Source organism: Oncorhynchus nerka, linkage group LG7 (assembly GCF_034236695.1).
Source record: "Oncorhynchus nerka isolate Pitt River linkage group LG7, Oner_Uvic_2.0, whole genome shotgun sequence".
Lineage (NCBI taxonomy): Eukaryota > Metazoa > Chordata > Actinopteri > Salmoniformes > Salmonidae > Oncorhynchus > Oncorhynchus nerka.
Window position 1 is genome coordinate 57490699 of NC_088402.1, and position 24313 is coordinate 57515011.

Consider the following 24313-nt stretch of genomic DNA (forward strand, 5'->3'; position numbering starts at 1 on the left):
CACTCTGCTTCCATTCAGGCCCAGTCGCTCACATGGACAATGGGAGTGTCAGATATCTTCCAGTAACAGATCATGCTGATGATGGTACGCTGAAGAGAGCTGTTTGTATGCATGGGAGGATGACGCTGTAGTCAGCCATTTGATAGCACTCCAAGAACACTCGCCACAACACTCTGAGGCCTTGTACGTGAAACAGAAAAGATGTCACGATTGTACTATGTATGTACATGTACTGAGAGACCCTATGACCTAACCTGTGTCATTAATAAATTGGAGACCTGTGTCTCTTAAACAACACAGTAAAAACAGGCGAAGGGTAATCTGATCCTAGATCTTTCATTCAGGGCAACTTCTTACTAAGCTCTACTATATCTGGCTCTACTTATCAGCTGTTTGCCATTCACTTATAGGAGGCATAGTGTTGCCTTCATGATAATGTCATAAGCATGTCATAATACTCCATAACGTGTGAATTATGTCAGTAAGCTGCCGATAGTTTCTAAGACATGTTCGCCAGCGTTCGTGAAATTATTCGGAATCATATTTATATTGTGTTTACATTTCAGCTATACATGTTATTAACTTCCTAATGGGACCTCCATTATGGCAGTTCACACACGTCACATAGAAATGCTTGGAAACACAAATATCAGTTCGACTCAAATAAATTGAATAGTTCTACTCTTTATTGTATTGTTCTGGGTTTTGCGGTTTCCTTTCAGGTTTTCACTCAATGTTACCACAAAATGGGAATACCAGCTTGGAACCACTCCCTGACTAGACAAGTGACACTCTTTTTGAGTGTGGCATTATGCTATTTTAGCTCACTTCCCGAGCGGTAGGTGAAAAGCTCTCTTTGGATGACCAGAGCCTTTCAGTGACTTAATGAGTCTCTCCTGGGGCCAAAGCAAAGTGCTTGTTGAGTTTTAGGGTCGCGAGGCTTCACGGCTACGAGGGTGTGCAGGCGGCGCTTCCGGTGTAGACGCCGGCCTGCTGCGGCACGGAGTGTTCGTCTTTTCCGACAGCTCTGGAGAGACAGGCGCTCTCGGCCTAGGCCGATGCATCGTGCTGATTGGTGGCAAGGCACCGGGGGCATGCGCAGCTCTCCCGCCCCAACTCACAAACCAATGGGGAGATGTAGGTCAGCTTCACATTCAAACACTCACACCTCTGTTCTGTCTCTCCAAACACACTGACCTGTCTATGTGTCTGTATCCTATCCTTTTGTGTGATATAATGTCTCCATCAATCTACTTTATATTCTGTCTATTTCCTTCTTTGTCTCTCACTCTCATTAACTCACACACTTATTCACTTACTCTCTCTCTCTCTATATATATATATGCACAGTACCAGTCAAAAGTTTGGACACACCTACTCATTCAATGGTTTTTCTTTAGTTTTTACTATTTTCTACATTGTAGTATTATTTGTGACAACATCAAAACTATAAAATAACACAAAAGGAATCGTTTAGTAACCAAAAAAGTGTTAAACATATCAATTTTAGATTCTTAATAGTAGCCACCCTTTGCTTTGATGACAGCTGTGGTAGCCATTCTGGTTATTAAGTGTGCCTTGAATTCTAAATAAAGCACAGACAGTATCACCAGCAAAGCACCCCTACACCATCTCACCTCCTCCTCTATGCTTCACGGTGGGAACCACATATGCCAAGATAATCTGTTTACCTACTCTTCGTATCACAATGACAGTGGTTGGAACCAAAAATGTCAAGTTTGGACTCATCAGACCAAAGGACAGATTTCCACCGGTCTAATGTCCATTTCTCGTGTTTCTTGGCCCAAGCAAGTCTCTTCTTATTGGTGTCCTTTAGAAGTGGTTTCTTTGCAGCAATTTGACCATTCAGTCTCCTCTGAACAGTAGTTGTTGAGATGTGTCTGTTACTTGAAGTCTGTGAAGCATTTATTTGGGCTGCAATCTGAGGCTGGTAACTCTAATGAACTTATCCTCTGTAGAAGAGGTAACTCTGGGTCTTCCTTTCCTTTGGCATTCCTCATGAGAGCCAGTTTCATCATAGCGCTTGATGGTTTTTGCGACTGCACTCAAAGAATCTTTCAAAGTTCTTGCAATTTTCCGGATTGACTGACCTTCATGTCTTAAAGTAATGATGGACTGTCATTTCTCTTTGCTTATTGTTCTTTTTATAATATGGACTTGGTCATTTACCATATAGGGCAATCTTCTGTATACCACCCGTACCTTGTCACAACACAACTGATTGGCTCAAACACATTAAGAAGGAAAGAAATTCCACAAATGAACTTTTAGCAAGGCACACCTGTAATTGAAATGCATTCCAGGTGACTACCCCCATGAAGCTGGTTGAGAGAATGCCAAGAGTGTGCAAAGCTGTCATCAAGGCAAAGGGTGGCTACTTCAAAATAATCTAAAATATTATTCTACAATGTAGAAAATAATAAAAATATAGAAAAACCCTTGAATGAGTAGGTTTGTCCAAACTTTTGACAAGTACTGTATATCTACAGTATCTATTTATCTCTATATGTGATGATGTGATGCATTCTGTAGCCCCCCCTCTCCCCCGTGTCTCACTAAGCTTCACTGACAGATTTGCAAAGCACTAAATTACTCATCCAAAGAGTAGGAGGACGTGGGACTAAATCTTGGCTCCTTATGCAACACTTTGTTTGAGACCTCCATTGAAATTATTTTGATAGGCTACTAGGCTTCCACATTGCCACCGACAATGTTGGCATTGTATTTATTTGTTTAATGAAGTGAACAACATGTTAGACAGTATGTTTATATTACAAATACAGCATCATTCGATACATCATTTGGCATCACTCTGAATCTGGTTCTTATGTTGGTGCACATCCTGCAATTTATTTAATCTATACTCTGGGACATTATGGCTCGCCAGCATTTTTCTTGGGACATAGCCATACGTAAACTGTATATTTATGTAATGAGTTGTTGATTAAGCAGGTCCACTGACTGGAAATATTGATCAAGCCAGACTGATATTAGATGATTTGTTGATTTTGGGGGATGTTTGGCCTGCAGACTTGGGCTGGCGCCTTGCTGCTTTGGCAATGTCGCTGGCACACAAAGGTCTAGAGAAAAACTGAAACATGGACAAAGAGGAGACTTTTAAAGACTTTGACAGTCCATCAAAGTTGGACATTTTACCTTAAGCTCCCGAATGGCTCAGACAGACGCCACAAATTGGGAGCACAGATTCAGCTGCAGAACAGCGCGCCTGGAAGATTGTAGGGCTTAAGTGACTCGCTCAAATGCAGGAGAGGCTATCTGTGATCTACCTTGTGGTGGCCAGTTGACCTCCCCTATTGTCCAGCACGGGATTCAAACTGGAAACCTTCTGGCTTCTGGTCCACTCGTCTACCCTCTGAACTTCCTACTGCCCGAGATCAGAGGAGATGTGAAGGAGGAAGCACCCCACTACAACTGAAGCCACATAATGGGAACTTAGCCAATACCCCATGTGTCTGTCCACTCCCTTCCACATCTCTGAAAGAGCCTGTCAAAAACAGACCAGGCTAAAAAGATTGTAGACAAACAATATGTGTAACTTTGACGAATGACTTACAAACTATCCTGAACAAAAATATAAACGCAACATGTAAAGTGTTGGTCCCATGTTTCATGAGCTGAAATAAAATATCCCAAAAATGTTCAATACTCACAAAAAGGTTGTTTCTCTAAATTTTGGTGCACAAATTTGTTTACATTCCTGTTAGTGAGCATTTCTCCTTTGCCAAGATAATCCATCCACCTGACAGGTATGTCATTTCAAGAAGCGGATTAAACTGCACGATCATTACGCAGGTGCACCTTGTGCTGGGGACAATAAATTGCCACTTTAAAATGTACAGTTTTGTCACACAACACAATGTCACAGTATGTCCAACCGACCTCACAACCGCAGACCACATGTAACCACGCCAGCCCAGGACCTCTACATCCGGCTTCTTCACCTACGGTATCATCTCCCCAGTGGGTTGGCCTGGCCCCCAAGTGGGTGGTCCTATGCCCTCCCAGGCCCACGCATGGCTGCACCACTGCCCAGTCATGTGAAATCCATAGATTAGTGCCTAATTTATTTATTTCAATTGACTGATTTAATTTAATGAACTGTAACTCAGTAAAATTTTGAAATGGCATGTTGCTTTTATATTTTTGTTCAGTATAGTTCTAATGTTTTTGCAATGACATCTGGATCAAAATAGATCTTAGGAGTCTTTTCTCCTCTGAATCAAATAATAATATTCAATCAGGGGAAAGAAAAAAATGGGTAGTTGAAATTACGCATCAATATTGTATTTTATAGATGTTACAAATATAGGCTAAGCACAGAGGAGACGACAACCAAGAAAATGATATTGTCCCAATAAATGATTTCTTATTATTGCGGTTTACTCCCACTGCCACAGGGAACTAAGCATATACGTTATTTTCTCCAAATGGGACAAAGGACGCGCACGCTACAATAATGGCCACGTACAGCTGTGCTGATACTGTTTCAAATCTGCCCGTTCATTTTCGAAATCACACTGTTGGATTGATGTTAACGGTCGCCGGTGTCGTTCCTCAATTCGGAATGTAAGGACTGACCACGACTTTTGTGGACTACAGCAAAAGTAATATCACAGAAAGATTGGAATAGTCTGCGGGTGGAATCTTTCATAAGGTAAGAATACAACATTAGCCTAAGCATCCACGCATAATTCACTAGGCTGGGTGATTAGATTAATTTAGCAAACCTATTTAAATGATTTATGAACCAGATAAGTAAAATTCATTCCTGGCTCCCAAGTGGGTCGGCCTATGCCCTCCCAGGCCCAGCCATGGCTGATCCCCTGCACAGTCATGTGAAATCCATAGATTAGGGCCTAATGAATTTATTTCAGTTGACTGATTTCCTTATGTGAACTGTAACTAAGTAAAAACCTGTGACATTTTTGCATGTTGAGTTTAGATTTTTGTTCAGTGTAATATTGCTCAATTGCTGCACCCACAATAATTTCAAATCAAGATTTTGTTAGAATTATGCTCTAAGTGCATCTCATGGGTAAGTTTGGGAGGCAGCTGTGACCTGGGCATTTTGATAAGGCTAGGTTTACATCATTGTGAATGTCTGAGCCTTCTGCTTATAAAAGGACTCCAATGGCTCCAACCTGTCTGTCGACTCAATTTATTAGGTGGCACCACTTGCCCCTTTATGCTTATGCTATTGGTCATCATCATTCTCTACAGGAAACCACAAGAATCTCTGCGAAAGCTTTTAGCTGGCTTTCTCCATGACCTGATTCACACAATAGGGCTGATATTTCCAGCAAGGTTCCAGTAACTATGGTGGATGTGTAACAAGGCCAGCCCAGTACAGCTCGGCTGGGTTGGCCCTCTATAATGGGATTCAGGCTGCTCTGTGGCTGAATCTGTGCTGCTGAATCTGTGGTGTGTCGGGGGTTTGGTATGCGCTGACAGCAAAAAGACATGCCCAGAGTTGTAGGGATAGTTTGCCATTTTTTCATCATCATCTTTCAAATGGTTAGCAACAATATCTTGAGCAGTATTGCAATAATCTTTCACTTATTTTGCAGGTTAATGTTAATTGGGATGAGTCTTGTCCTGGAGGCAGAACTGAGCAATTCGCGCTAGATGGGCCAATTGCAAATTCAAAATTGGCTATATTGTAAAAATTAATGAAAGCAAAAAAAAGAAGCTTTTTGATGTTAATTTAAGGTTAGGGTTAGGCACAAGGGTTAGCAGTGTGGTTAAGGTTAGAGTTTCAAATCAGATTTTATGACTTGGTGGCTGTGCTAGCAACTGACTACTCTGCAGAGCTGCGTCCAGTACAAGATTAATTACGAAAAACGCTAACCTGCATTTATTTCCTGTACCTGGGACTTCTCCCAATTAGTAACCTCATGCTGTGCTAGCAGCACACTACCATATTGGCTGTCATCAGTAGGGTGAGAATTGCCAAGAACCTCAATATACGATAGTATCACAATACTTAGGTCGGTACCGATACGATATGTGTGGCAATTCTATATATACCACGATTTATTTACAATTCTATAAGTATTGCGATTCTATGTTCCTAACATATTGCTCACTATGTGTCTGCTGCAGAGGGACAAGAGAGAACCATGAGAAAATGTTTGATCAGACATGTCATGCTAAAAACATATTGGCTCACAAAAATATTGAGGCCAAGCTATAAAAGGAGAAATACCAGAGTTTTGGACTAGGTACAAATTACTAGCGCTAGCTAACGTTAACTACCTACAAGAAGAAGAAAAAAGAATATACTTTATATATTTATTTATTTATTTTGAGAATCGATCCTTAGAATAAATATAATCTCTTCAAAAAATAATTTTGTGATACTCTACTGTATCGATTTTTCCCGCCATCACTAGTCATCAGTATAATGACAAGGTTCTGACATTGACTTGCCTGCCTGCAGTGGTGTGCAGTCTCATAACCAGCAGTGGTCCAATAAGTGCTTGCTAAATGGGAATTCAGTCAAATATCAACCAAAAGTTTATGTTAATCTGATGTCTTTACCCAGTAGTTTCCCTTAGTAGAATGTAGTTGGTTGATTGAGTGATTGATTGATTTAGATTATTAAAAACACTACTCTGTAACATAACATACACTATATATTCAGAAGTATGTGGACACGCCTTCAAATTAGTGGATTCGGCTTTTTCAGCCCAACCCGTTGCTGACAGGTGTATAAAATCGAGCACACAGCCATGCAATCTCCATAGACAAACATTGGCAGTAGAATGCCCTTACTGAAGAGCTCAGTCATTTTTAACGTGGCACCATCATAAGATGCCACCTTTCCAACAAGTCAGTTTGTCCTGCTAGAGCTGCCCCTGTCAACTGTACGTGCTGTTATTGTGAAATGGAAACATCTAGGAGCAACAACGGCTCAGCCACAAAGTGGTAGGTGACACAAGCTCACAGAACGAGACTGCTGAGTGTTGAAGCGCTTAAAAATCATCTGTCCTTGGTTGCTACACTCACTACCGAGTTCCAAACTGCTTCTAGAAACAAAGTCAGCACAAGAACTGTTCGTTGGGAGCTTAATGAAATGGGTTTCCATGGCCAAGCAGCCGCACACAAGCCTAAGATCACCATGCGCAATGCCAAGCATCGTCAGGAGTGGTGTGAAGCTCACCGCCATTGGACTCTGGAGCAATGGAAACTCGTTCTCCAGAGCAATGAATTACGCTTCACCATATGGCAGTCCAACAAACAAATCTGGGTTTGGCAGATGCCAAGAGATTCCTGCCCTAATGCATAGTGGCAACTGTAAAGTTTGGTGGAGGAGGCATAATGGTCTGGGACTGTTTTTCATGGTTCGGGCTAGGCCCCTTAATTCCAGTGAAGGGAAATCTTAACGCTACAGCATACAATGACATTCCAGACGATTCTGTGCTTCCAACTTTGTGGCAACAGTTTGAGAAAGATTTTGGAATGAGATGTACGACAAGCAGTTGTCCACATACTTTTGGTCATGTAGTGTATCTTTTTGCAATGCAACCCTGAATGTAAAGCTCAAACCGAAAGCTAGCACCACAAAACAATGCAATAGCTGTTGGAGGCAGGAACTCGGATAAGCTGGCTAGCCTTTGTACGAGAGGCCTGAGCGATGACATCTCACTAATTTTGAGTGTCTCTCCTTGGGGTATGGCCCAGAGCACATCACTCTCCGGACAACAAAACAGACAGGAAATAGAAGTGAATTGACAACACTCCAGCTGCGCCAAGTGTTTTACACTTCACTGTGGTGTGGGGGAAAACAGATCTCCTTTGTGTATTTTCTCTAGCAAGGGCAATTTGACTGAGAAAATAGCTTTGAATGCTGATCAAAGAGCATAATGCAGTGTACACATACCTGCAGATGGCTGATGTGAAAAGAGTGGCATGTGGATTGTTTGGGGGTCATTATGCTGTCCATACAGACATTTTATGGAAAACAGGGAGTTGATTGACACATTGTCATATGTCCTATTACCATACTGGCCATATCTATTATTGGGAATAAATGTGATACAAATGTATTCAATACAGTAGCATCTTGGTATGCATCTTGGTATGCATCTTGGTATGCTACTGTATTGAACTATACAATATTACTTTACAGCACCGCCAGTTTGAATCAGGAGCAAGAATTGGATTTCGTGTTACTGGCACCATTTCATTATTTCCAGATTGTGAAATTCCCCAAGTTGGGGCCAGTTGCAGGACATGGCAGTGAATAGTGAAGCCCACCTTAGAGCATCCGTAGCCTACCGTAGAGTCTAGTTTTGGATTCAGCCAATGAACCTAATAGATGGTCGAAATTGTAAACTCTGCTGGAGTGTGTGGTCAAATTCTCTTTGGTTGCACATGAAATGAACCTGCCTTCACTTGCACCATGTTCACCATAAGTGTTTTACAATGAGTGGCCTATCAGTTGATTGTTAAAATTGAATTGGAATTGTTATGTATTGAAGTAATGTGTAAACTATTACTCCTTTATCATCTCTCTTTGTATTTTTTTCCCATCCCTTCCTCTTTTCTCTTCCTATTCACCCTCTCCAGGCCTGTTAGTGACGCTGGCTGGGCTTGGCCACTCCTCCCCAGTCTCTCCCCCTTCTTCACCCTCCCCTTCTACTCATTCTCTCCTGCTGCTGCCACCACCATGCCCTCTGTCCCCTGCTGCACCACCTATCCTGTGGAAAGTGCCCTGCGCCCCCTCCTGCCCGCCTCCACCACTAACAACGCCGTTTCCTCCTCCTCCGCTGTGACCTCTCCTCTCGCCGCCGCCCCGCCCCCCGATGGCATCGTCCCCGCGCTCCGCCATGGATGAGGATGAGGTGAGCGAAGTGATCAGCACCAACGCGCTGGCCTGGCTGGTGTGCTCAGCCGTGTCCATCCTGGCCAACGCCTGGGGCATCCTGAGCGTCAGCGCCAAGCAGAAGAAGTGGAAGCCGCTGGAGTTCCTCATCTGCACGCTGGCCGGCACGCACATCCTTAACATGGCCATCCCCATCACCATGTACTGCGTCATCACCCTGCGCCGACAGCACTCCAGCTACCAATGGAACGAGGGCCTGTGCAAGGTGTTCGTGTCCACCTTCTACACCCTGACGCTGGTCACCTGCTTCTCAGTCACCTCACTCTCCTACCACCGTATGTGGATGGTACGCTGGCCCGTCAACTACAGGTATGTGTGGGGAAGAACTGGCGTCTAGTTTGATTGCTTCTCTCTTGCTGTGTGTTGTTGCGGGTGGGTGGACTCTCTTGTGCGAGTGTCCCGTATCTTTTCCATTGGTTTATTTAAAAAAATATATATATATTTTTTTCATTTGATATTTTTCTCACTCCATATACAAACTTATACATACGAACAATAACTTACAGACGCACACAAACAGTGACTACGTTTGTTTGTCCTGTTTCTACAGATGCTGTGAAAAGTTGCACGTCCAAAAGAAAAGTGGAAAGGCATTCAGTGCATTCGGACGTTATTCAAACCCCTTGACTTTTTCCACATTTTGTTATGTTACGGCCTTATTCTAAAATTGATACAATTATATTTTTTCTGCATCATTCTACACACAATACCCCATAATGATGAAGCGAAAACAGGTTTTTATACATTTTTCCAAATGTATATAAAAAAAACTGAAATACCTCATTTATATAAGTATTCAGACCCTTTGCTATGACACTCAAAATTGAGCTGAGGTGCATCCTGTTTCCATTGATCATATCATCCTTGAGATGCTTCTACAACTTGATTGGAGTCCACCTATGGTAAATTCAATTGATTGAACTTGATTTGGAAAGGCTCACACCTATGTATATATGGTCCCACCGTTGGCAGTGCATGTCAGAGCAAAAACCAAGCCATGAGGTCGAAGGAATTGTCCGTAGAGCTCCAAGACAGGATTGTGTCGAGGCAGATCTGGGGAAGGGTACCAAAAAGTTCTGCAGCATTGAAAGTCCCCAAGAGTACATTCTTAAATGGAAGAAGTTTGAAACCACCAAGACTCTTCCTAGAGCTGGCCGCCCGGCCAAACTGAGCAATCGAAGGAGAAGGGCCTTGGTCAGGGAGGTGACCAAGAACCCGATGGTCACTCTGACAGAGCTCCAGAGTTCCTCTGTGGCGATGAAGGAAAATCATCTCTGCAGCATTCCACCAATCAGGCCTTTATGGTAGAGTGGCCAGACGGAAGCCACTCCTCAGTAAAAGGCACATGACAGCCTGCTTGGAGTTTGCCTGAAGGCACCTAAAGTACTCTCAGACCTTGAGAAACAACATTGAACTATTTTGCCAGAATGCCAAGCGTCACATCTGGAGGAAACCTGGCATCATCCCTACGGTGAAACATGGTGGTGGCAGCATTTTGCTATGGGGATGTTTTTCAGCGGCAGGGACAGGGAGACTAGTCAGGATCGAGGGAAAGATAAACGGAGCAACGTACAGAGAGATCCTTGATGAAAACCTGGTCCAGAGCGCTCAGGACCCCAGACTGGGGCGACGGTTCACCTTCCAACAAGACAACGACCCTAAGCACACAGCCAAGACAACGCAGGAGTGGCTTAGGGACAAGTCTCTGAATGTCATTGAGTGGCCCAGCCAGAGCCCAGACTTGAACCCGATAGAACATCTCTGGAGAGACCTGAAAATAGTGGGCAGCGACGCTCCCCATCCAACCTGACAGAGCTTGAGAGGATCTGCAGAGAAGAATGGAAGAAACTCCCCAAATTGTAGAGTCATACCCAAGAATACTTGAGGCTGTAACCGCTGCCAAAGATGCTTCAACAAAATACTGAGTAACGGGTCTGAATACTTATGTCCTGTAAATGTGATTTTTAAAATGTATAATACATTTGCAAAAATGTCTTAAAACCTGTTTTTGCTTTGTCATTACGGTGTAGATTGATGAGAGGGGGGGGAATTAATAAATTTTAGAATAAGGCTGTAACATAACAAAATGTGGAAAAAGTCAAGGGGTGTGAAGATATTTTCAAATTCACTGTATATACAGGGGCAGCCATTGATTGTGCTTTTGGTCCCACTTTTTTTAAAGTGCTGCATATACCTGTCTTAATGGTAGTTAAATAATGTTGGGAGATCGGACAACAATGTAAAGCAAAAATAGAAAAGGTGCAATGTAATTGGTAGACATTGTTACTTAGTAATTACAACCGTTACACCTGTTCGCGGGATTGCATAGTTACATTTTGTCACGCATTAGATAAACCACAAATTATGAATGACCTTCCAGTAGCCTAGAATTAGCGTAATCTACATTGTGAGTTTATTTGCAAATCTACTAACAGCTACAGTAAATGTTGTTTTTCTTCAAGACTTTCAAGTAATTCAATGCAGCCTCCCTCTGACAAAGCATTCAGCTACAGCGACATCATATAATTTAGCCAAATATAGCCTAGGCTACATAATCTCTCCCCCAGAACACATAGTCATACTCATCCTTTCCAACCATGCCAATCATAATATGAAGAATCTGACTTGAGTGTCTGATGGACTTGGTTTCATAGGTTTAGAGAAACAGGAGAGTTAGTGATGCGTTCCCAGTGAGTTCACTTTATCCCGGACACATCTGTTGGTGTGGAATCCAGGTAATCCCGTGTGGGACTAGACTTGCTAGACTGTGAGAGCATCCGCTGCATCACTTCCATCCAGTTCCATCTGGCTTCCACAACCATCAGAAGTAATGTGATCCTTGTTGGCGCTACTTGAACAACACAGGAACCATGAATTAGGGTCAAAGTCGGAAGTCCAACTTATCTGAAGGATCTGTTCTGTGCCATTTCTACCTTACGTGCCCCTCAATAAAGATGTTTCAAATCTCAGACCTACAAGTATATTGTAGGACTAGGAGAAATGTTTTAAAGCCACCATTTGTAACTTGTTTGTCAACTGCGGTTTGTTTAAAAAAATAATAATGTTCTTCTCCCATCGCTGCAACTTCCGTACGGGAGAGGCGTAGGTCGAGAGCCGTGTGACCTCTGAAACACAACCACACCAAACCAAACCGCACTGCTTCTTGACACAATGCTCACTTAACCCGGAAGCCAGCCACACCAATGTGTCGGGGGAAACACCATACATCCGCTTCAGCGTGCATTGCCCCCCGCGAGCCGCTAGAGCGCAATGGGAGAACCTGGTTGGCCAAACAATCCCCTAACCCGGACAACTATGCACCACCTCATGGGTCTCCCGGTCGTGGCTGTCTACGACACAGCCTGGGATTGAACCAGGATCTGTAGTGATGCAGTTAGCGCTGCGATGCAGTGCATTAGACCACCGTGCCACTCAGGAGGCCCCAACTGCGGTATGGTTTTGACAGTTATTTGAATAACAGATTAAAAGTGAAGTTTGTGCTTTTAATTTCAAAATGTCTAAATGTTATTATTGTTATGCAAATCTGTCCCCATGTTGATCATCAAAAAGTTCATAACAATTATTTGTAGATGAATGCATCTCAAGAGCGATGTAATTGCAGGCCAAGTGCACATGAACAAACACATTTTAGTGTGCAAAAACCGTACTGCAAACCAAATGAGTTTGGGGGTGGGTATCAAACCAGCTTAAGAGTAAAATTTCAACCACTTTGAAACTGAATGTCATTTTAGAATGTCAGAATCAGCCCAATGAAAACAGGGAGATGGATACTGTGTGTTAATGACAATGAGATTAATCAAATGGTGTGTATTGATAAGGATTCTCTAAATAGCCCTTCCTGTGCACAGATATTTTATTCTAGCTCCTATTGTCAAATTGTCTACAGATGTCCAGATCATAGTTAACGAGGCCAATTTTCCAGCTCAGCAGAGACAAGGTTTTTAGCAAAAAATACAATTAACAACATTTTTGTTTACCCAACAAGCGGTGCTTGTCCTCAATTATCTTTACCTAATATAATTTCAGAGTAGCTAAAGCTATGGGTTTGTGTCCAAACAAATCATCCCAAATTGTTGTGAAACCTGTGTACAGATTCTCGCTCTCTCAAAAAAGAGAGAGGGGGGGTAGAGAAAGAGCAAGCGAGAGTCAGTTATAGACCTGAAGCTTGATTCACAATAACATTATCCATCTTCTGTCCCCCAAAGTCATCTTTTTTCTCACCCCGCCCCCATAAAGACCCTCACACATTTTTTCCAGCTCCTCTTAACAATATAATTCCACATGTGACCTCTTTCTATCATGACACAAGGCGAGACCCAGATGCAGACACAGGAGGCAGACGATTGGAGTCTTACAATGTTTAATAATCCAAAAGGGGAAGGCAAGAGAATAGTCGTGGACAGGCAAAAGGTCAAAACCAGATCAGAGTCCAGGAGGTACAGAGTGGCAGACAGGCTCGTGGTCAAGGCAGGCAGGCACAGAATCTAGAACAGGCAAGGGTCAAAACCAGGAGGACTATAAAAAAGAGAATTGCAAAGGCAGGCATACGGGAAAAACGATGGTAGACTTGGAACATACAAGACGAACTGGCACAGAGAGACAGGAAACACAGGGATAAATACACTGGCACAGAGAGACAGGAAACACAGGGATAAATACACTGGCACAGAGAGACAGGAAACACAGAGATAAATACACTGGCACAGAGAGACAGGAAACACAGAGATAAATACACTGGCACAGAGAGACAGGAAACACAGAGATAAATACACTGGCACAGAGAGACAGGAAACACAGAGATAAATACACTGGCACAGAGAGACAGGAAACACAGAGATAAATACACTGGGAAAACAAGCGACACCTGGAGCGGGTGGAGACAATAACGAGGACAGGTGAAACAGATCAGAGTGTGACACTTTCATCTTTCACCTGAAACAGACCCATTTTTCTCCTTTTGAATGCACATGGCCGCGTGCTTTACCTGACGTGAGCATACTGAAGGCCTGAATAATGAATTTTGCCATTGCACTGGAAACAAACGCTTCAGCATCTGTTCTCATCAGCCAGTGCTCACTATCTCTCAGGAGTTTTTTTCTCTCCCTCTCCTCTTACTCCCTCTCGTTTTATGGTAATAGATTCAAGCAGCTTGATGACGTAAATCCCTCTCTTTGCTCCCACCTCAGGCACTTTGAGGAAAGGCTAGCGATCTGTGACTCGCAGCAGCTAAGAGACCCACTTCTTTAATGCAAACATGGCAGACCCAGGGCTGCTGCCTTCCTCTATGCGTTGTTCCCATAGCCCTGCATACATGTAGCACAGACCAATTCAAATCAAAATCTACCATTTATATATTTCGTAATACTGTATACTTTACTTCATTTGGTGAGGTTGGTGTCATTCTCTGTGCAAAGACACACGTACAATGTCTCTGTGAAGCGAGGGAGATTAATCAAAGGATGTGAATGAGGGTAAGAGGAGATGAGAGAAGAGGGGGATGGACGAGGCTGGCTTTGATCTCTCCCCTGAAAGAAAGCTTGGGTTTACCTCCAGAACTCCTCTCGGACAGTTGTGGTAGGCTATGGGGGTTGGAGGAGGGGCATCCTCAGCCGGAGTAAACTCTGAAAATCTGCCTGGATACTCTTGAGTCACTTTATACCGTAGCCACTTTCTAAAAACAACCTACAAAAAATCATACAATTGACAATCGGGTATCCATAAGTAAGGCAACCAATAGAGGCCGTTGCAACATAAACTGTCTCATGATCTCTTCAATTCTTTCTAGTTTAGTCAATGAATTTCAGGGCTCTGTTTAATCAAACTCGCATTGGTGTATTTAGACAGTGGCTTGAATCATGGTAAAATAAAATCACTGACTTATTTTGGGTATATTAAAACCACTAATGCTTCCTGAGACTTGCTTTTCAGTGTCAGGGCTTAGTCCAATCTGTTAAACTGAAGCGTTACTGATTCTGCCATAGAGATGTAAAGGTCATTTCCCATTGAGCTGAGATATGCAGCATTTACCGTGAATGTGGTCTTTAAATTTCAATCATTCTGTAAATATGAACTTCTGCGATGCGGATCGAATAGAGCCCTAAGAAGTGCAGCCGTTTTTAAACCATGACACTGCACCAACATTGCTCCGGCAGGTTCGATTTGAATTCCAGACTCGGTCTTTGTGCAGTTGAACTTTGTGAATGTGCTTTCACGTGCTGCAACCGTGTGTGTGTCTTAGTTCAGGTAAAGCCTGTGTCGCCTCTCGTAGATGTTTTAAAAGGAAAAACGCCTCAGCCTCCTGCAGTATTTTTTTAAATGTGTGCCGTGCACATAGCAAATGCATACTACCAGAGGACACTAACACTCTGAGCAAATTGCTGGGGCTAAAACAATTACTTAGAGGTGAGGGGTCTAATAATAGGAATCGAGTAGGAATTAGACATCACTTTGCAAGCCATGTGGAGTGTGGTTTATAGAGCCAGGAGTTTCAGACCACAGTTTAAGGGAATAACTATGACATCAAAGATAGGATTATGTTATTTACAATCCCCCTCTTCCTCCCCCATGTAGGTTGAGTAATACCAAGAAGCAGGCGGTGCACACGGTGATGGGCATCTGGATGGTGTCCTTCATCCTGTCCACACTGCCCGCCGTGGGCTGGCACGACACCATCGACCGCTTCTATGCCCGCGACTGCCGCTTCATCGTCACAGAGATCGGCCTGGGCTTCGGCGTGTGCTTCCTGCTGCTGATCGGCGGCAGCGTGGCCATGGGCATCATCTGCATCGGCATTGCCCTCTTCCAGACCTTCGCCATCCACGCGGGCCACAAGGCCGACAAGAACAAGTTCAACGTGCCCACCATCGTGGTGGAGGACGCTCAGGGCAAGCGGCGCTCGTCCATCGACGGCTCGGAATCGCTCAAGACCTCGCTGCAGATCACCTACCTGATCAGCGGCATCGTCTTCATTTATGACTTCCTCACCGGCTTCCCCATCCTGGTGAGTTCAGCTTCAAGTTTTAATAGTGGTATGTACAGGATACACATGGTATACACCGTCCAATTAAATGCTTACTTGCAGGTTCCCTCTCGATAACGTAACAACAATAAGAAATAATAAAAGATAAGAATAAGAATAACCAGGAAATGGCTCTCTGGTAGAATATAATAAAATGTTTAGCATAAGTATAAATATAGGAAAGGCTCTCAACAATTGATAGTAGAATATTTACACGTGTGCCGGGAAAGGGGGGATTGGAGAGCAGGTGTTTAAACTGTTTAGCAGTAATAAATTAAAGTCTAGTAGCAGCAGTTGTGATGTGTGTGTTGCATGGGTGTATATGTGTGTATGTGGATGTGTGTGTGTATGTGTGTGAGTGAGTGCATGAGTGCTAAGTTGCGGAGAGTCAGTGCAGGTGGTCAGTCCAGTACAAGTGTTCAGTCTGATGTCTTGTGGATAGAAACTGTCTGAGCCTGTTGGTATCAGACCGGATGCTCCGATACCGTCTGCCCGATGGTAAGGAAGTGAACAGTCTGTGGCTGTGGTGTGTGTGGGGTCCTTGATGATGCTGTGGGACTTCCTCGTGCACCGTTTTGAGTGGATGTTCAGGCCGTGGCCATGATGCAGCTGGTCAGGACGCTCTCGATGGGTGCAGCGGTAGTATTTGGAAAGGGGGCATGACAATTTTATTTAACCACCTTAGGAAGTACAGGCGGTATTGAGCCATCTTGACAAGAGTGGCGGTGTTGTGTTGTGGTGGTGTTGTGTTGTAGTGTTGTTGTTTTCATGGTTCAAATTGTGTGTGTCTGTGTGTGTGTTTGTATGCGTGTGTGTGTGTGTGTGTGTGTGTGTGTGTGTGTGTGTGTGTGTGTGTGTTTGTGTGCAGAACATATATGGGTTTTATGCAGCCTTTCCCCATAGTCCCCCCGCCCCACATCCTCTCTGGCACAAGTCTGCCCCACTTATGCAATGGTGGGGGGAAAACGGGTTAGATGTATTGGATGGTTATACAGTCTGTTGTTAAAACTTTACAATGCAAATAATAATACATAAAAACTCAGTTATACAAGCCTTGTAGTTGGTGGTTGAATTATAGAGCTGTTCTGTGCTGTAGCTTAGTCCATTTCTGCCATCGGTAAAGGGTGTAATGATTCACCAAACACGGTACGTATTGCGATTTTGGAGTCACGGTTCGGTTTTTGGTACAAAGGGGGAATTACATGCCATTCACAATGTTCAGCGTTCACAATGTTCCTGGCATTGTCTGTTGTGACTCTGGCATTGTCTGTTGTGACTCTGGCATTGTCTGTTGTGACTCTGGCATTGTCTGTTGTGACTCTGGCATTGTCTGTTGTGACTCTGGCATTGTCTGTTGTGACTCTGGCATTGTCTGTTGTTTCCACTCTGCTTTTGTAACCATGTGGGAGGTGGGAATTTACCAGTTGTGAAGTCGTAAATAGCAGTTGGATGCATTCAAGTTATTTTGTCTCATTGAGAAATGCCAATTGGCTATCATGCATGTAAACAAATTATAGAGTTGAAAAACCACATGAATAGATTGCTTTTTATGTATAATGTTTTGCTGTTGCATTTAACTGCCAAACATGCTGTTATAGAGGCCATTTCCTTAGTATGTGACGTCAGAGATCACCATGTAGGAAAAGTGGGTGCTCAAGATGAGTTTCCCACAAGTAATTACCAGTTGGAAGGCCGTTCAAGTGGATTTTTCCCAGTTGTATGTGGTAAATACCGACTTGCATCTTGGTTACGAACGCACCATGACACTGCCTTCTTCAGTGTCAGATGATTCTCATAAAGGGGATGTGCCTATAGCACAGTACATCTCCCATTCCAGGTTAATGTTATGAGCTGTCACTGTTAAGTAAATGCAACACAGGGTGCATTGGCCAATTAGTTGAAAACTTCGGCTTTGGCTTTCTTATATAAAGCAGGTACTACTTGTTTGCTGAAATGGGTGCAAAGGAAGTTTGTAATGTGTTTCGAGCACTTTCAAGAGTTGCTGACAATCACCGGAAAACCACCGAGTGGACAAACTGTGGCAAGTGGATAAACCTCATCTACCCTCTGTTCTATTGGCGAACGTGCAATCACTGGTCCCCACAGTGACCGTACGTACATATCCCAACCAGAAGCCATGAATTACAGGCAACATCCGCACTGAGCTAAAGGCTAGAGATGCTGCTTTTAAGGAGTGTGACTAATTCGGACGCTTATAAGAAATTCCATTACTCCCTCCATTGAACCATCAAACAGGCATATACAGGACTAAGATTGAATCTTACAGGACTAAGATTGAATCTTACTACACCGGCTGACGCATGTCGGTTGTGGCAGGGCTTGCAAACTATCACGGATTACAAAGGGAAAACCAGCCGCGAGCTGCCCAGTGACGCGAGCCTACCAGACGAGTTAAATGCCTTCTATGCTCGCTTCGAGGCAAGCGATGCTGAACCATGCATGAGAGCACCAGCTGTTTAAACAGGTTAACATTCACAAGACTGCAGGGCCAGACGGATTACCAGGATGCCTACTCAGAGCATGCGCTGACCAGCTGGCAAGTATCGTCACTGACATTTTCAACCTCTCCCTGACCCAGTCTGTCATACCTACATGTTTCAAGCAGACCACCATAGTCACTGTGCCCAAGAACACCAAGGTAACCTGTCTAAATGACTATCGCCCCTTAGCACTCACATCTGTAGCCATGAAATGCTTTGAAAGGCTGATCATGGCTCACATCAACACCATCATCCCAGACACCCTGGACCCACTCCAAGTTGGATACCGCCCCAACAGATGCACAGATGATGCAATCTCTATTGCACTCCACATTGCCCTTTCCCATCTGGACAAAAGGAACACTTATGTGAGAATGCTGTTCATTGAAAACAGCTCAGCTTTCAACACCATAGGGCGACAGGTAGCCTAGTGGTTAAGAGCGTTGGGCCAGTAACCCGAAAGGTCGCTGTTTCGAATCCCTGAGCCGACTAGGTGAAAAATCTGTTGATGAGCCCTTGAGCAAGGCACTTAACCCTAATTGCTCCTGTAAGTTGCTCTGGATAAGAGTGTCTGTTAAATGACAAAAATAAAATCTAAATATTGCCCTCCAAACTCATCAATAAGCTAAGGACCCTGGGACTGAACACTTCCCTCTGCAACTGCATCCTAGAGTTCCTGACGGGCCGCTCACAGGTGGGCCATTGACATCGATGGGCCTGTAGGGGAGCGGGTCAAGAGCTTCAAGTTCCTCTGTGTCAACATAAGTAAGGACCTATCCTGGTCCAAACACATCAACACAGTCTTGAAGAGGGCACAACAACGTCTCTTCCCCCTCAGGAGGCTGAAAAGATTTGGCATGGGCCCTCAGATGCTCAAAAGGTTCTACAGCTGCACCATTGAGAGCTTCTTGACTGGCTGCATCACCGCTTGGTATGGCAACTCTTTGGCATACGACCACAAGGTGCTACAGAGGATAGTGAGTACGGCCCGGCACATCACTGGGGCCAAGCTCTCTGCTATCCAGGCCTTAAAAATGTTCTCTCTTCTACCGCACAGCAAGCGGTACCGGAGCTCCAAGTCTGGAACTAAAAGGCTCCTGAACAGCATCTACCCCCAAGCCATAAGACTGCTGAACAGTTAATCAAATGGCTACCTGGACAATTTGCATTGACACACTTTTTTTTTGCACTGGCTCTATTAACACTCACTGGATTCTACCCACAACCTCACACATACTACACTGACACGCCAAAACACACATAAGCACACACTTTTTAACTCTGAACTAAATTGTTGGGAAAGGGCTCGTAAGTAAGTATTTCGCAGTAAAGTCTGTTGTACACCTGTTGTATTCGGTGCATGTGACAAATAACAGTGATTTGATTTGAATGGGTGCATATCCACGACTACAAAGCAAAGACTGAAAATATATACATCTGGCCTACCTTTTGCTGTTGCAATCTCTTTGGCCCTGTCAGAATCAGCTGCCAAGGGCTGCTTGAATGCAGAGGGAATATGATGCTGTGTTGTTGTTTCTTTACGATTCAGTCTTTCGTTATATATTGGGGTGATGTCGGCGTAAATGTGTCAACATATTTGAGGTGTTGGCAGCTGCAGAGGCTAGTCTCCTTGAGCGTGGCGACATACTGTTAACGTTTGGTCTACCACTCTCTGTCCATCGCCGTAGTAATCGACTGGGAAGACAACAAACTGGAGATTTAAACGATGATGGCGGATCCTCCAATTCTGCTTTATTGACCCCACCACTCGCTATCTTACAGAACTAGTTCCCGGCTGCGTCTCACAAAAGGACAACACTAATTAAGATTAGAATTTTCATCACAACGTGCACATAGGTTCTAGTTGTTCAAACGGAATAGATTGAAATGTTGTTGTTTTTTCAGCTCAGATTTACCCGAGTCATAGGCCTACAACGCAGCATAGGCATAGCCTATAGGCCTAGCGTTTTCAGTATGGAAATGTCAATGTTTTTATCTATTCATTTGGGTTCACAGTGCAGCCCAAACCGAGGTCCTTATATCAAACGGTTGAATATGAATAAAGGTGCCATTACAAACTCAAGCCTAAATATGTAGATAAAGAAGCTGTACAGCACGCTTTCACTCACTCACTCACTCACTCACACACAAACACACACACTCGCACTCAGAAAAGCACTTAAAGACTCCCCTAGCAACACGCCTGTGACATGCTAACTCAACTGCAGATTGAAAGATTTATGGACCATATTCAGTAATGCACTTATGATTTTAGCAGGCAAGTGACAAACTAGGCTAAGGCTACAACTCTCAGATAATTCCTCAAGAAATCCTATTCCCGTCACATAGCATTCCACACATTTTAGCATGCTGATAAGCATTTGCATCTTCTTAAAATGTCATGCAGTATACTGCTATGTAGGCCTGCAATGTTTGCCCACCCCCTGCTGCCCCCTCACAGTGGTGGCAGCCATTTTGTCTGACATCAGCAGAGCTCCGTCTGTTCGTTGTGCTCCAGAGAGGGAGTAGGGCTGAGGCAGATGGGAAGGAAGAGGATGCACTTTGAGTCAGCACGGGAGGACTCCAAAACACCATAGAAATGAGCTACCTCGCAGGAGAACGGAGCATGAACAGAGTATGCTCAGTGTGGGCCAGTGTGAAGTATAGGAAAACCCATCGTTAATTAGTAGACTAATGTTCCCCGTAGGGCCTCCTATAAGACTAGTTTATTATTTAAATGAACTTTAACGCTTTACCCAGCTCATCTGGGGCTTTAGGTAGCCCTGGAAGTGAGGGAGGCAGGGTGTGTGTGGGTGTCTCTGCTCCAGTGCACGTGTCTCTGTGTGTGTCTCTGCTCCAGTGCCCTTCAAGAGCTGCTCCAAAACATCACACTAGGGGGCGGAGAAAAGTGGCTATGCGTACATATGCGTGTGTGTGGCGGGATTCCCCCTCATCTCATTGTGCAAGACTGCTCTACCCAACAGAGTGTTTGGTAGCATTGCAGGTGACATACAGTAAACCCTTGTGATAATCAATGGTTGTTGACATTTATCACCAATGTGTTGCTACAAATGGCATCACATACAGCTTCTGGAGCCATTTCGCTGACCTTATGAGTGTTCCTTCATAGGAGAGAGAAGTCTGTACCCTAGGGTTAAATCTGCTCTATGGCTAATGTACTATGTCATGTACTTCTCGTGGTTTGTTAGCAGTAGACATCTGCGTAGCCTGTCAATTTACTCTCCCTCCTTGCTCGTTAATAACCTTGAATTTTGTCAGCAGGTTTTTTTCTTCCTACATTTACATTTAAGTCATTTAGCAGACGCTCTTATCCAGAGCGACTTACAAATTGGTGCTTTCACCTTATGACATCCAGTGGAACAGCCACTTTACAATAGTGCATCTAGGTCTTTTAAGGGGGAGGGGGTGAGAAGGATTACTTTATCCTATCCTAGGTATTCCTTAAAGAGGTGGGGTTTCAGGTGTCTCCGGAAGGTGGTGATTGACTCCGCTGTCCTGGCGTCGTGAGGGAGTTTGTTCCACCATTGGGGGGCCAGAGCAGCGAACAGTTTTGACTGGGCTGAGCGGGAACTGTACTTCCTCAGTGGTAGGGAGGCGAGCAGGCCAGAGGTGGATGAACGCAGTGCCCTTGTTTGGGTGTAGGGCCTGATCAGAGCCTGGAGGTACTGAGGTGCCGTTCCCCTCACAGCTCCGTAGGCAAGCACCATGGTCTTGTAGCGGATGCGAGCTTCAACTGGAAGCCAGTGGAGAGAGCGGAGGAGCGGGGTGACGTGAGAGTACTTGGGCAGGTTGAACACCAGACGGGCTGCGGCGTTCTGGATGAGTTGTAGGGGTTTAATGGCACAGACAGGGAGCCCAGCCAACAGCGAGTTGCAGTAATCCAGACGGGAGATGACAAGTGCCTGGATTAGGACCTGCGCCGCTTCCTGTGTGAGGCAGGGTCGTACTCTGCGGATGTTGTAGAGCATGAACCTACAGGAACGGGCCACCGCCTTGATGTTAGTTGAGAACGACAGGGTGTTGTCCAGGATCACGCCAAGGTTCTTAGCGCTCTGGGAGGAGGACACGATGGAGTTGTCAACCGTGATGGCGAGATCATGGAACGGGCAGTCCTTCCCCGGGAGGAAGAGCAGCTCCGTCTTGCCGAGGTTCAGCTTGAGGTGGTGATCCGTCATCCACACTGATATGTCTGCCAGACATGCAGAGATGCGATTCGCCACCTGGTCATCAGAGGGGGGAAAGGAGAAGATTAATTGTGTGTCGTCTGCATAGCAATGATAGGAGAGACCATGTGAGGTTATGACAGAGCCAAGTGACTTGGTGTATAGCGAGAATAGGAGAGGGCCTAGAACAGAGCCCTGGGGACACCAGTGGTGAGAGCGCGTGGTGAGGAGACAGATTCTCGCCACGCCACCTGGTAGGAGCGACCTGTCAGGTAGGACGCAATCCAAGCATGGGCCGCGCCGGAGATGCCCAACTCGGAGAGGGTGGAGAGGAGGATCTGATGGTTCACAGTATCGAAGGCAGCCGATAGGTCTAGAAGGATGAGAGCAGAAGAGAGAGAGTTAGCTTTAGCAGTGCGGAGTGCCTCCGTGATACAGAGAAGAGCAGTCTCAGTTGAATGACTAGTCTTGAAACCTGACTGATTTGGATCAAGAAGGTCATTCTGAGAGAGATAGCGGGAGAGCTGGCCAAGGACGGCACGTTCAAGAGTTTTGGAGAGAAAAGAAAGAAGGGATACTGGTCTGTAGTTGTTGACATCGGAGGGATCGAGTGTAGGTTTTTTCAGAAGGGGTGCAACTCTCGCTCTCTTGAAGACGGGAGGGACGTAGCCAGCGGTCAGGGATGAGTTGATGAGCGAGGTGAGGTAAGGGAGAAGGTCACCGGAGATGGTCTGGAGAAGAGAGGAGGGGATAGGGTCAAGCGGGCAGGTTGTTGGGCGGCCGGCCGTCACAAGACGCGAGATGTCATCTGGAGAGAGAGGGGAGAAAGAGGTCAGAGCACAGGGTAGGGCAGTGTGAGCAGAACCAGCGGTGTCGTTTGACTTAGCAAACGAGGATCGGATGTCGTCGACCTTCTTTTCAAAATGGTTGACGAAGTCATCTGCAGAGAGGGAGGAGGGGGAGGGGGAGGAGGATTCAAGAGGGAGGAGAAGGTGGCAAAGAGCTTCCTAGGGTTAGAGGCAGATGCTTGGAATTTAGAGTGGTAGAAAGTGGCTTTAGCAGCAGAGACAGAGGAGGAAAATGTAGAGAGGAGGGAGTGAAAGGATGCCAGGTCCGCAGGGAGGCGAGTTTTCCTCCATTTCCGCTCGGCTGCCCGGAGCCCTGTTCTGTGAGCTCGCAATGAGTCGTCGAGCCACGGAGCGGGAGGGGAGGACCGAGCCGGCCTGGAGGATAGGGGACATAGAGAGTCAAAGGATGCAGAAAGGGAGGAGAGGAGGGTTGAGGAGGCAGAATCAGGAGATAGGTTGGAGAAGGTTTGAGCAGAGGGAAGAGATGATAGGATGGAAGAGGAGAGAGTAGCGGGGAGAGAGAGCGAAGGTTGGGACGGCGCGATACCATCCGAGTAGGGGCAGTGTGGGAAGTGTTGGATGAGAGCGAGAGGGAAAAGGATACAAGGTAGTGGTCGGAGACTTGGAGGGGAGTTGCAATGAGGTTAGTGGAAGAACAGCATCTAGTAAAGATGAGGTCGAGCGTATTGCCTGCCTTGTGAGTAGGAGGGGAAGGTGAGAGGGTGAGGTCAAAAGAGGAGAGGAGTGGAAAGAAGGAGGCAGAGAGGAATGAGTCAAAGGTAGACGTGGGGAGGTTAAAGTCGCCCAGGACT

At 45.0% G+C, this 24313-nt stretch overlaps 1 protein-coding gene across 1 annotated transcript in view; it reads left to right on the plus strand.

Moving 5' to 3' along the window:
* The first annotated feature begins 4456 nt into the window (after positions 1-4456).
* LOC115132046 (probable G-protein coupled receptor 153) overlaps positions 4457-24313 on the plus strand; it is a 36884-nt gene continuing 17027 nt past the window's right edge. The window contains exons 1-3 of the mRNA XM_029664251.2: positions 4457-4696; positions 8614-9238; positions 15521-15950. Of these exons, the coding sequence (XP_029520111.1) occupies positions 8850-9238; positions 15521-15950 (819 nt within the window). The 5' untranslated portion in view covers positions 4457-4696; positions 8614-8849. The remainder of the gene's footprint in view (positions 4697-8613; positions 9239-15520; positions 15951-24313) is intronic.